At 40.4% G+C, this 13,758-nt stretch overlaps 1 protein-coding gene across 12 annotated transcripts in view; it reads left to right on the forward strand.

Annotated features, from left to right (window-relative positions):
* The window catches only part of LOC140481336 (spermatogenesis-associated protein 13-like), a 237,817-nt gene that overhangs the window by 213,434 nt on the left and 10,625 nt on the right, over positions 1–13,758 (forward strand). For all 12 annotated transcript variants that reach the window (XM_072577338.1, XM_072577342.1, XM_072577339.1 and 9 more), the window contains 2 exons: positions 4,398–4,577; positions 6,792–7,024. In XM_072577338.1, coding sequence (XP_072433439.1) covers positions 4,398–4,577; positions 6,792–7,024 — 413 coding nt within the window. The remainder of the gene's footprint in view (positions 1–4,397; positions 4,578–6,791; positions 7,025–13,758) is intronic.

The following is a 13,758-nucleotide window of genomic DNA, read 5'->3' on the forward strand; positions in this document are numbered from 1 at the left end:
GTCCACACTGTTGCCAGGGTTGGCAGGATTATTCTGCGAAGAGAGATTGAGGTGACTGTAACCTATAATTTCTAGAGTTTAGATGAATGAGGGATTACCTCATTAAAGCATACAAGTGTGTAGAACTAGGGCGTATTGCCTTTGAATAAGAGGTAGCTCATTTAATATTGAGATGATGAGCAATTCCTGCAGTCAGATAGTGGCGAATTTGTGGAATTGTCTATTTCCAAGACAGCGATTGAAAGATTAGATGATATTGAGGGAAATAGGGATACTGTGGGGAAACTACTGTTGATGGAGAAGATCAGTTATAATCTGTATGAATGATGGAGCTAAATGTCCTCTGCTTATTCCTACTTACTATGAAACAGAAATACAATCCAAGAGGTCCAGCAGAGGGACAGGATTTCCAAATCTTCCCCCTCTGCCATTCCCAAAAAAAAAGTGACTATTATTGAATTATAAACCAAGAGACCAGGGCAGTAAACTGCCTGAATGGATTGCAACTAAAGAACTGAAGATAATGGGGGGACAAAAACGTTTTTTTGGTGCTGACTTTGACCCTAAAATGTCCTCAAGTTCATATCTAGGATTTCTTTTTAGCTTTTGTTCAAGAAGTAAATATTCATTTGGGTACGTTCTAATTGAATGGTGAAGCAGTCTCAAGTGACTGAATGACCCACTCCTGCATCTAATTTGTATGTTCCTCTTCTCTTGTTTGAATAGTGTAAACTTCTCAGATTGATCAACGTTTCTTCCAAATATTGGTACCTCCAATGATTCAGCACTCATTTAGTGCTGCATTGAAGTAGCAGCACTTAAACTGAAGTCACTGAACTGGGTCTTGAACCCGCTGCTTTAAATCAGAATTGAGAATGTGATTACCATGAGCACATTGAAAATCAATGGAGAAAGTCCATGGCCCATTTCTTTTGGGATTTGTAGTCCTGTTTCTGACTGACAATAAAAAATGCACTTGATTTCCTCTGATTTTTTTGAGTGATTTTCTTCATAACCAACTCAATGCAGCAAATCTCAGAGAGCAGAGCAGAGTAGAGAATCCGGATTTCTTTTTTTACAACACTGGTTATCAATTTCTAGCAAATAGAGTTTAAATGTCCTGAAGTTTTTTTGGAAAGCCAAGGAGTGAACGTAAAAGTGTAGGGGATAGAGTCATAGATGCATGAGTTAATTGGGGTGGCACTTGAATAGCCTGGAAGGTGGATGAGATAGGCAGTTGGGTCAGAAGGGGACAAGTTGGATGGGTTGAGGTTAGACTAGTCAAGTCAACACATTGGAGAAAATTGGATTGGAAAGATTTGAGAAGGAATCAGCATTGGGTCAGATTTTTAAAAATTACTTGGATGGAAAATGGAATATATTATTGCCATAATTTCAGTAGACCCAAAAATAGATTGGAAGGCAACTAGTAAGGATGGAATATTGTGAACAGTTTTGGGTGGCTTCTCTTAAGAGTGATATACTGGCATTGGAGACAATCCAGGGAAGATTAACAAGACCAATTCAGAATATGAAGGGACTGTCTCATGTGGCAAGGTTAAATAGGTTGGACCTGGTTTTAGAAAAATGAGAGGTGATCTTTATTGAAATATACGTGATTCTTGAGAGCATTGACAGTGTAGATGTGAAGAGATTGTTTCCCTTTTTGGGAGTGTCTGGAAGCAGAGAGCATAATATCAGTGTAAGGGGTTGCTCATTTAAGACCGAGATGAGGAATTTATTTTGAGGGCTATGGATCTATGGAATTGTTTTACTACAGAGGGCTGTTGAGATTGGGCCATTAAGTATATTCAAGACTAAGATTTTTAATCATTTAAGGGAGTCAAACATTTGAGGGAAAGGCAGTAATATGAAGTTGAGAATTATCAGATCAGCCATGACCTGAATGGATGGCAGAGTAGACTCTGAGCTGAATGGCCTACTTCTGCTTCTATGTCCTAAGGAAGGAGTTGATGTCAAGTCAGTAGGAGTCAGGATTGAGAGAAAGGGTGAAGTCAGATCAGGCCTAATTGGGTGAGGTTGATGGGATTTGGTTTGGGGGAGAGTCAAGGGTGAAGGTGTAGGGGATATAAATCTGAATGATTTGAAGGGTTACTTTTTTGGTCACTCTGGAAGTAGTCTAAGATTCTTCTTAACACCTAACTATGTTGGCAGCTAAGTCAGAACTGTTCAAAGCCTCAGTCTCTAACTCAAACTTAAGGGTTCAAGGCAGTAGGTAATTGTCCATTGGGAGTTCAAATGCTCTGGGCAATTTCCACAACATCCTTAATTTGAGACTTCTGAAGTATCCCACAGCATAGCATGGTCACATACAAGACACTAATTAAACCACACCTAGAATATGAACAGTTAAAGTTCTCTTATCTAAGGAAAGATGTTCAGTCTAGCGAAGGTTCACTAGGTTGATCCCAGTTATGGGAAGGATTTCTTATGAGGAGAGCTTGAGTGGGTTGGGTCTGTACGCATTGAAGTTTAGATGATTGAAGCATGACCTTTACTGGAGCATATAAGATTACTGGGGAGCTTGACAATGTAGATGCTGAATGTTTGTTTTCCCTTTAGGATGAGAGGCCATAACCTCTGAGTAAGGGTCACCCATTTAAGACAGATGAGACACTTCTTCTGAGGGTAATGAATCTGTAGAATTTTTCTTACTGTCGAGGGCTGTGGAGACTGTGTTGTTAAGCATATTGAAACAAGAGATGGACAGATTTTTAATGAGTGAAGGAATAGAGGGGGTGTTGGGCAAAGACAAGAAAATAGAGAGTATGGCATATCTGATCAGCCATGAAGGTTCAGATGCTCAGAAGGTACACTGGATTAATTCCGGAGATGAAAGATTTGTCTTATAAGGAAAGATTTTTGCACTTTAGGCTAAATTTTAGAAGAATGAGAGGAGATTTAATTACTGTACTGCAGAGGATTGTCAAAGTAGACATAGAGCAGATGTTTCCCCATGTGGGGCAATCTAGAATAAAAGGTGATAGTTTTAGGCGAAGGGGTGGCAAATTTGAACCAGTTGAGGAGGAATTGCTTCTTAAAAGGTAATGGATCTGTGGAATTCCTGACCTAGAGTATGGTGTACATGGGATACAGGTACATTTGGGAGATAGACAGTTTCAATTAATAATGAGTTAAAGGGTTACAGAGAGCTGGCAGGGAAGTTGAGGCCAAGGTGAGATCAGCTACGATCATATTAAATGGCAGGGCAGGCGCAAGGGGCTGAATTGCCTACTTATGTTCCTCCATCTTATATCATTGTAGCTATATTGCAGACTGTCAGAGTATGGCCCAAAAATCCATCTGAGTGCTTGCATGCTGTTTCTATTTGAAAGCACCGCATGTGTATGAAATTGAGAGTTGTCTATCATCCACACTTTTCTCATAATACTCAGTTGGATAAAGATCAGCAATAGTGACTCTTGTGGAACAGTGATAGTGTCCCTACCTCTGAGCCAGGAGGCCCAGGTTGAAGTCCCATCAGCTTCAGAAGTGAGTAATAACATCTTTGAACAGATTGATTTGGAAATATCTAAAGGTCAGGTATGGGAATCCTTGGCTTTCTTTTCCAGCACTGACTAGGCTTGATATAAAGGCCTCTTCTGGATGCCTCAGTATTGCAGTTACTAAATGGAAAGCCCTTTTAAAAATTGGTGATAAGTAGCAATAATAAAGCAAATAATTGGTTGCTAGTTAATTATAAATGTAAAATTGTACCTTTTATAAGCAAAACAAACTGTTATCAAATTTAAGACACATTATGGTAGCTCATGTTCAAAAATGACGGTAAATTGGGAAAATTGATTTTAAACAATCTGGGAAGCATTTATATGAAGATTTTTAAAATATTGACATTTCAAAATTGTAAGTTAACATATTTGTTAAGCAAGGGTCACATTAGTTATACTGAGTTGTGTACATAGACCAGAATCTTGCCAAATTGTACATCGGATAATTTTCAAAGCTTTTAAAATTTCCCTCCTACAATGTGAGCATTGTAGCCTGAGCCAGCATTTATTGGCTATCGCTGGTTGCCGTTGAAGGTTGTAGTGAGCTCCTCCTTGAGGAATTTCTTCTTATGAATTCTCACAAGTTGTGATCCTGAGTTATTTCCTTTAATGAGACCCAGTTAATAATTAGTCAGCTCTGTGTCACTCGAGCATGCTGTCTTTGTACAGCTGTATATTATTGAAGTAGTGATTTTTGAATAATTGATTAAGGCTGACATTTGTGTGATGTTAAATGGTCATACCCAATCTTAGAATTTTCTTTTCAAATCATCTTGCATGAAACATCAAGAGCATTTGGAGCCACTTTTTAAAATTTGATATGGTGTGTAAACTGCTTTACAAGTTATCTTTCACTTGACTTTTTAGGGATATATTCGTCAGTGTCGCAAACATACAGGGATGTTTGCTGAAGCGCAGTTAAGTATCATATTTGGGAACATTGAAGATATTTATAAATTCCAAAGGAGATTTTTGAAGGACTTGGAGAAGCTATTCAACAAAGATGAACCTCACCTGAGTGAAATAGGATCCTGTTTCCTTCAGCACGTATGTTAAATGCATCATTGCAATGCTTTGATAGAGATAATTTCTTATCAATTACATCACTGGGGCAATGTTGTTGTTTCCAGCCGGAAAAACAAATGGATTTACCTTCAAATTTCATACATCCAGAACATTCAACTTTCATACTTCAGCTGTGACTAAAGTGATAAGATTCATGATTTAGCTAACTAAAAATATTAAAGGTAGTAGTGAACTAAAGTTTAAAATCATACAATTGCATAAAGGTGGATGAGAGGTCAGAAGATTGAACAGAATATTTTAAAACCAAGCAAGATGCCTTAAAAAATTAAGGAGGGAAAATGTAAATGTGAGATTATGGAGTCATCCAATCAGCCATGATTTTATTAAATGGCAGTGTAGGCTCGAGAGGCCGAGTGGCCTACTTGTGCTTTTAATAAGCATGTTCCTGTGTGATAATTTAAGACAATTAGTAAGCAGTAGTAATGGCATCGTAAGGAAAATATTTTTTATCTGAATCTACTGCCTCAGAATGGTTGAAACAGATTCGATCATGGTTTTCAAAAGAAAATTAGATTTTTTTTGCAGTGTTAAAATTTGCAGAACGAGGTGGAAACGTATGGGACTAGCACTTGGTGAATATCTCTTACAAAGAGCTAGTACAAATATGACAAGCTGAAGGGCTTCCTTCTGTGCTGTACCCCATTTGATCCTGAACAAAAGTAATTTGTATTGATAATGTAAAACATTTGCCAATGAGCACAATCATTTCAAATAACCAAAGTATTCAGTCTCAGTATTTGATTTTCTAAGACTCATTTTGGTGCATTCTTTAATATCAGACCACTTACTTGTCCCTTAACCTGTGTACCATCTACAAGATGGTATCTTGCCAAGACTCCTCTGATATCATCACCTAGTCCAATGACCTCAAGCAGTGAGAAGGACAAGGGCAGCAGATGCATGGAAATACCATCATCTGCAAGTCTCACATCATCAACTTGACTTGGAACTATAACACCATTCCTTTTGATCATCACTGGATCAAAGTCCTGAAATTCCTTCCCAATAGCACTGTGGATGTCTTTGCATCTAGAGGACTGCAGCTGTTCAAGAAGCTAGCTCATCACCACCTTTGTCAGGACATTTAGGGATGTGAAATAAATAGTGGCCTGGGGATTCTCCCATCCCATGAATGAATTTTTTAAAAAAATTATCTTCAGCATATTCTTTATGGTGAATTCTTTTTTCCCATTCTTGCACCAGCTTTTCATGAAAGTTAAATTCCCTCACTGCGGCACAGTTATTAGATGAGTTTACAAATTTGATAACTTTAGCTAAAGCCAGTTTTGTGCTTCACTCTTTTTGTAATGGAGGTCCCATTCCTGATTATCATTTGTCATGCTCATTTCTTTGTTGAGACTTCATTGTGATACAATTGAGTGGTTTGCTAGGCCATTTTCAGCAGGCAATTGAGAGTCCACATTACTGTGGCTCTGGAGTCATATGTAAGCCAGACCTGGCATGGTCTAGATAAATTTCCTTCCCTGAAGGACATGATTGAAGCAGATGGATTTTTCCCAACATTCAGCAATAGTTTCATGGTTGTAATTGTATTGAATTCAAATTCATCTGCCTTGATGGGGTTTGAACCCAGTCTTCAGAACATTAGCTGAGTTTCTGAATTAATGGTTAAGCAATAATACCCCTTGGAAGTAGCTGACAATGGTTGTACTGAGGACAATGCCCTGAAAGATCTCCTGTGGTGATATCCTGGGACTGAGATGATTGACCTCCGAAAACTGCTGTCATCTTTCTTTGTGCTAGATATGACTTCATCCTGCAAATTAAACTTCTTCTGATTCCCATTGAGTCTTTTTTTTGTCGAAGGCTATTGACAGTCAAATCTGCCTTTAATGTCAAGGGTAGTCATTTGCATCTGACTTCTAGAGTTTAGCTGGTTTGTCCGATTCTTGTGGAACCCAAACCGAATGACACTGATTAGATTGGTTCTTAGTGAGGAAGAGCCATTCAATATCACTGACAACGACTCTTTCTACCACGTTGCAGAGACAAGATGTGAAAAGAAGTAATTTGGAATTAACTTTTTTAAATTGATGCAGAAGAGGTCTGTGAATATGCTCTGAAGTGTTGATTACTGGTAATATTTTTATAACTGTAGTAAGGCCGTGATGCAATTTAAAGTGTTGTTTAATGAATTGGTGATGTTTCTTTCAGCAAGAAGGATTTGGAATATACTCAGAATATTGCAACAATCATCCCAGTGCATGTGTTGAACTTGCCAACCTAATGAAACAAAGCAAATATCGACACTTTTTTGAGGCCTGTCGACTGCTTCAACAGATGATTGATATTGCCATTGATGGCTTTCTTCTTACACCAGTCCAGAAGATCTGTAAATATCCACTACAGCTTGCTGAGTTGCTCAAATACACTAACCCTGATCACAGGTATGAGAATTTGAAACATTAAATTCATTTAAACGTGCAGGCCATGAAAATTATATAAATAAAACATTTTCTTTTTCTCCCATTGCTTCAGTTTCTCTTGTGACCAAGTATCATCCTTGACTGAGATTTGCATAATCTAAATGTAAAAGAACAACTTTCAGCACAAAAGATTGCACTTAAATTGCTTTATTGGAGTGTCCATCATGTTGATGATCAAAGTTTACTTTATATTGAGTAGCTGTACTTCACATTGGATGGAAGAGCCTTTTTATAAATGACAACTTGAGATTTGCTAAGTTTTACTGTTTGGTTATAGAGGGTGGCCATCTTCCAGTTTTCCCTTGAACACTAGATATTTCCTAAATTTAGGCATTTTATTGTAGTGTTGTTTGGATCACAGCAAGTTCTTCATATGAAGTTCTGACATGAAGTTTGGTCTTTCGGCAAAGAAAATAGTGTTGAATCTGGGCTTTAGCTAGATGGTTATGGAAATAAATGATGAAGCTCACTCGCTCCTTTGAACTTATGGGACAGAGCATAAAAAGTATGCTTCAATCTGGGGAGGAAACAAAAAACGATAGGCAAAATAGAGTGCCTACTTTATTATTGCCGCAACTCAGAGCTTTACTTAAGGTTTGTGCATTTTAGTGACGGAAACTACAAAATAAAGAAAATGTCTCCTGATTCAAAAGCAAATTTAAAAATTACCCAAAAACTCATTTTTAATAGACCTTTTTGAAAACTTTATTTCCTGAATGCTTTGACCAAGGATACAGTTCATTAAAAACATAGGAGCAGAGGAAGAGGACTAGGCCATTCAGCCCTTTGAGGCTGCTCAGCTATTCAATAAGGTCATGGCTGATTTGTGGTCTGCGTCTGTGTGCTTGCCTTGGGCCCATATCACTTGATGCCCTTGCTTATAAAAGCCTGTCCATCCCAGATTTAAATTTAATGAATCAGCGTCCACAGCCAGTTGAGGAAGAGTTCTAAACTTCTACTACAGTACTGTGTGTAGAAGTGTCTTCAAACATTTCTCCAAAATGGTTTGGGCCCCCTGCTTTTAGAATCTTCAACCAGAAGAAATAGTTTATCTTTATCTACCCTGTCTTTCCCTGTTGATATCCTGAAGACTTTAATTAGATCACTCTTAACGTTTTAAATTCTAGAGAATAAAGGCCTAATTTGTCTAATCTTTCCTCCAACCTAATGTTGAACTCCAGGGATAACATCCTTGAATACCTGGGTTAACTCCATCCGTGGACAAAACATCCTTCCTAAAGTGTGGTGCCTAGATACACACTCAGTAATCTTAAGTGGGGCCTAACTAGGGTTTTGTATAACTGCAAGGAGAAAGTGAGGACTGCAGATGCTGGAGATCAGAGCTGAAAATGTGTTGCTGGAAAAGCGCAGCAGGTCAGGCAGCATCCAAGGAACAGGAGAATCGACGTTTCGGGCATAAGCCCTTCTTCAGGAATGAGGAAAGTGTGTCCAGCAGGCTAAGATAAAAGGTAGGGAGGAGGGACTTGGGGGAGGGGCGTTGGAAATGTGATAGGTGGAAGGAGGTCAAGGTGAGGGTGATAGGCTGGAGTGGGGGTGGGGGCGGAGAGGTCAGGAAGAAGATTGCAGGTTAGGAAGGCGGTGCTGAGTTTGAGGGATTTGACTGAGACAAGGTGGGGGGAGGGGAAATGAGGAAACTGGAGAAATCTGAGTTCATCCCTTGTGGTTGGAGGGTTCCTAGGCGGAAGATGAGGCGTTCTCCCTCCAACCGTCATGTTGCTATGGTCTGGCGATGGAGGAATCCAAGGACCTGCATGTCCTTGGTGGAGTGGGAGGGGGAGTTGAAGTGTTGAGCCACGGGGTGGTTGGGTTGGTTGGTCCGGGTGTCCCAGAGGTGTTCTCTGAAACTTTCTGCAAGTAGGCAGCCTGTCTCCCCAATATAGAGGAGGCCACATTGGGTGCAGCGGATGCAATAAATGATGTGTGTGGATGTGCAGGTGAATTTGTGGCGGATATGGAAGGATTCCTTGGGGCCTTTGGAGGGAATTAAGGGGGGAGGTGTGGGCGCAAGTTTTGCATTTTTTGTGGTTGCAGGGGAAGGTGCCGGGAGTGGAGGTTGGGTTGTTGGGGGGTGTGGACCTGACGAGGGAATCACGGAGGGAGTGGTCTTTTCGGAACGCGTTTGGAGGTGGCGGAAATGATGGATGATACGCTGTATATGGAGGTTGGTGGGGTGGTAGGTGAGGACCAGTGGGGTTCTGTCCTGGTGGCGGTTGGAGGGGCGGGGCTTAAGGGCGGAGGAGCGGGAAGTGGAGGAGATGCGATGGAGGGCATCGTCGATCACGTCTGGGGGGAAATTGCGGTCTTTGAAGAAGGAGGCCATCTGGCCACCTCCAAACTCCATATACAGGGTATCATCTGCCATCTTTTCCGCCACCTCCAAACCCAGGACAGAACCCCACTGGTCCTCACCTACCACCTCACCAACCTCCATATACAGCGTATCATCTGCCGTCATTTCCGCCACCTCCAAACGCGTTCCGAAAAGACCACTCCCTCCGTGACTCCCTCGTCAGGTCCACACCCCCCACCAACCCAACCTCCACTCCCAGCACCTTCCCCTGCAACTGCAAGAAATGCAAAACATGCGCCCACACCTCCTCCCTTACTTTCCTCCAAGGCCCCAAGGGATCCTTCCATATCCGCCACAAATTCACCTGCACCTCCACACACATCATCTATTGCATCCGCTGAACCCGATGTGGCCTCCTCTATATTGGGGAGACAGGCTGCCTACTTGCGGAACGTTTCAGAGAACACCTCTGGGACACCCGGACCAACCAACCCAACCACCCCGTGGCTCAATACTTCAACTCCCCCTCCCACTCCACCAAGGACATGCAGGTCCTTGGATTCCTCCATCGCCAGACCATAGCAACACGACGGTTGGAGGAAGAGCGCCTCATCTTCCGCCTAGGAACCCTCCAACCACAAGGGATGAACTCAGATTTCTCCAGTTTCCTCATTTCCCCTCCCCCCACCTTGTCTCAGTCAAATCCCTCAAACTCAGCACCGCCTCCCTAACCTGCAATCTTCTTCCTGACCTCTCCGCCCCCGCCCCCACCCCCACTTCGGCCTATCACCCTTACCTTAACCTCCTTTCACCTATCGCATTTCCAATGCCCCTCCCCCAGGTCACTCCTCCCTACCTTTTATCTTAGCCTGCTGGTCACACGTTCCTCATTCCTGAAGAAGGGCTCATGCCCGAAACATCGATTCTCCTGTTCCTTGGATGCTGCCTGACCTGCTCCGCTTTTCCAGCAACACATTTTCAGTTTTGTATAACTGCAGTCGACATCTGCATCCCTATACTCCAGGCCTTTAAATGTTAAGGCCAGCTTTTCATTAGCCCCCTTGATTGCTTTCTGAACTTGCATTGGCATGTGACATTAATGTTGAATGCAGGTGAATTATTTTTATCATGACTACAATACAGCTGTGCCATTTCCCACCTTTGCCCAGTATTCACAAATGCATTTTTTTCCAGTTGCAGTCACAGGTTGGTAGTCAGGAATGATAACCTTGGTCAGTTACTCATTACCTGAATGGGACTCAAATCAAATGGAGTAAACCAACTGATACGAAGGTCAGTTATTCTCAGGGCAAGATGGAACTTCTTATGTCTCATTAGCTCAGCTGGTCACATATTTAACCATGAGCTATGTTTTTTCAAATAACTTCAGTAATTTTTTCGAATAAATGCAGAACAGATGGTACATAGCCAATTGCAGTTGAAAGTTTCAAAGAAAGATGTATTTAGGCACTTGTTGTTTCCTGCTTTATACTGCCGTCAAGCTTAAAAAGAATGATTTTATAATCCCAACTTATTTATTATTGAACAGGTCAGATTCCACATTGAAATCTGACTTAATAGACGACTCTTTAAAAAAATCTCTAATAAAGTTAGTTCGCTGAAACACAAGCATGCAATAATGCAAATTTGGTTTTAGCAATAAAACAAAGTTTATTATGCAAAAGAAATAAAAATAGAATAAACCAAACTATTTACACAAGTTTAAAGATTTCAAGGCACATAGAGGAATCCTGTTTGTGAGTAGGACTCACTGGAGTAGCACACTGGAAATTGAGCCCCACTATTCCTAGAGTTGTCACAAAAGTTGAAGATTTTATAACATAGGCAAAATTCCTCAATTTACCTGACTTTCAGACCCAGTGTGATAGAGCATGGAGAAGTTTTCTGTACTGAACAGCAGTGACTAATCATTACGAGTAATTAGACTCTAGCTGCAGGTAATTTCCTTATAAACAGTCAGCATGCAACAAAATGAACTATAATGTGCTGCCAGAGGATGTGGTAGAAGCAGACACCATAGCAGCATTCCAGAAACACCTGGCCAAAAACATGAATAGGAAGGGAATAGAGCCATATGTATCCTGTACGTGAAGATAGTTTTAGTATGGAAAGGCAGGACTTATTGGCGCAGGCTTGGAGAGTGAAGTGTTCCTGTGCTATATTGTTCTTAGTTCTTGTTCTAACTTGTAATTCCTTTATGAACTCCCCCCTTTTAAGACACAGATGTGCAGACATCTGGAAACAGGCATGGGTAATAGGTTATTTGGCACAGGGCAAAATCTGGAAAGATGGTTCAGGAGTCTTTTGTTTCCAGCAACATTCCTCTAATTTTCTTTCCAGCTGCTTAGATACTAAGCAGCTGGATTTCCAGAACCAGAAGTTAATGCTGCAATCAATGTGCCATCACCGGTTACCATGTATAGAACCTTGGAGTGGCTGTGCAGCCTTGCAACTTAGAGGAAACATAGTTCCCAGGTTTTTTTGCTGAGCTATTCCTTATGACTCTTCTGCTGACCAACCTGTAGCTTCATTCACTTCTTCAGATGCTTCCATTGATTGTCAGTTCACTTATGAAAGGTTTCTGACCTACCAAGTAAACGTCAATGCTTACTACAAGAATTGTAGGTAACATAAGCTGGTTTTCTTCAAGCTTACAGTCAGTTTTAACTGCAGAGGAGACCACTCCTGAGCTTGGAAAGAACTGAATACTTCTCCCTCTCTGAAACTGTGCCCAGATCCAAGCTGTAAATTACCTGAGGGCCAACCACAGTTGTTGGCAGGGAAAAGGCCTGTGTGATTGATAATTGGTCTGTAGTTCATAGACTGATCAACTTCTTGTTGCCAACATGAACAGGATCTGTACAATCATTTATCTCCAAATCATCTGTAACTCAAGCTTCAGTTACTGCTTGCTCAGTTGTTTCCATGATGCTTAGCATGGTGTCATGTTACTTGCTTTTAAAACATATAGCCAACCTTTCAAACTCTGGTCTTAAAAAGCTCACTCTTTCAATCCATGGTTTTAAAAGCAGCAAAAATAAAAAAGATACATTCTTTACAATACACCACCATTGTCCCTTTTTTCTATTGCCTTTGAGAATGCCTTGAGAATGTGATAGCTTCTTCCTCAAGTCTTCATTCAACAGAATCTAAATTTTCTTAGCTTCAAATAACCCCTTCAGCGTTTTTAACCAACTTCTCTGGTCTGGAACTCGCAAACTAAAATCCTTTCACTGAAGTCACCTATTTCCTAACAGTTCTCAAAAATCTTCCCAAACCCACCCCAGGCCACACAGCAATAGTCTTAGACATCCAACTTCAGCCAAGATTTCTGCAGACTCTAAATACAAGATTCTTTCTTCAAGTTATGCGAGTTTTCTCTAAGCCAAACCATCTTTCATAAAAGTAGCCCCTCCACCATTGTCACCAGCATTACCAATCCCTTTGAATGGCTTTTCATAATTCTGCATCACTAAAACTGAGGCAGCTGTCAGTACAGCTTTCAAGTTTTCAATGGTACTTTGATACTCTTGTGTCCATTCTAATTTTTGACAAATTTGTTAAAGCCGCAAAGCCGCTGAAGTTTGGAGTAAGCTTGCAATAAAATCTACTCATGCTAACCTAACACAATTTCCATGTCCCAGTCATGGGACAAGTTTTTAAAAATTGCCAGTACTTTCACTTCTCTAGACATTACGTGGCCTTGGTTGACGGTTTGGCCCAATTAATTCCTTTGCTTTGGCAAATTTGTTCTTAGCCAGTTTTATCACTAAGTTCAAATAGTTCAATCAAAAGGTGGTAATGCCCTTCCCAGCTAAAACAATAAAATCATCAATGTAAACAATACAGTTATGTCATTCTTCAATTACTTTTTGGTTTATTGGCTGTTGGCTGAATGCAACTTGTGCATTTTTTGTTCCAACCAACATTGCAAAAGTCAATATTTCTTTGGTTCCATCTAAGGAATTTGCCAGTATTCTTTCAGTAAGTCAATTTTTATGACACATCATTCACGTACAGTTTGTTCAATGTAGCTCTCCAGTCTTGGAATAGGATATGAATTTTTGTGACCCATCTGGTATTTGGCACGTCATAATAGGTATGCTCCTGATACTATGATTCAGTTCAGTGATGTCATTCTGTAGTTAACTTTTTCTTCACTCAAATTCATCCTGCTGGATTAAATGCATAATATTATTGTTTTACAGCTAACAAATACGTTATATTAAGATGAACAGCTAAAACTTTTTTTTTCCCCTAGCATGTTCCCATAAATTGATTTGTATTTCTGTATTAGACTTTTGAAGTCACTTTGGTTTTCTGGAAGATGAAATGTCATACTTTCTAACCTTTCCTAACCACT

This window comes from Chiloscyllium punctatum, chromosome 9, assembly GCF_047496795.1.
Source record: "Chiloscyllium punctatum isolate Juve2018m chromosome 9, sChiPun1.3, whole genome shotgun sequence".
Lineage (NCBI taxonomy): Eukaryota > Metazoa > Chordata > Chondrichthyes > Orectolobiformes > Hemiscylliidae > Chiloscyllium > Chiloscyllium punctatum.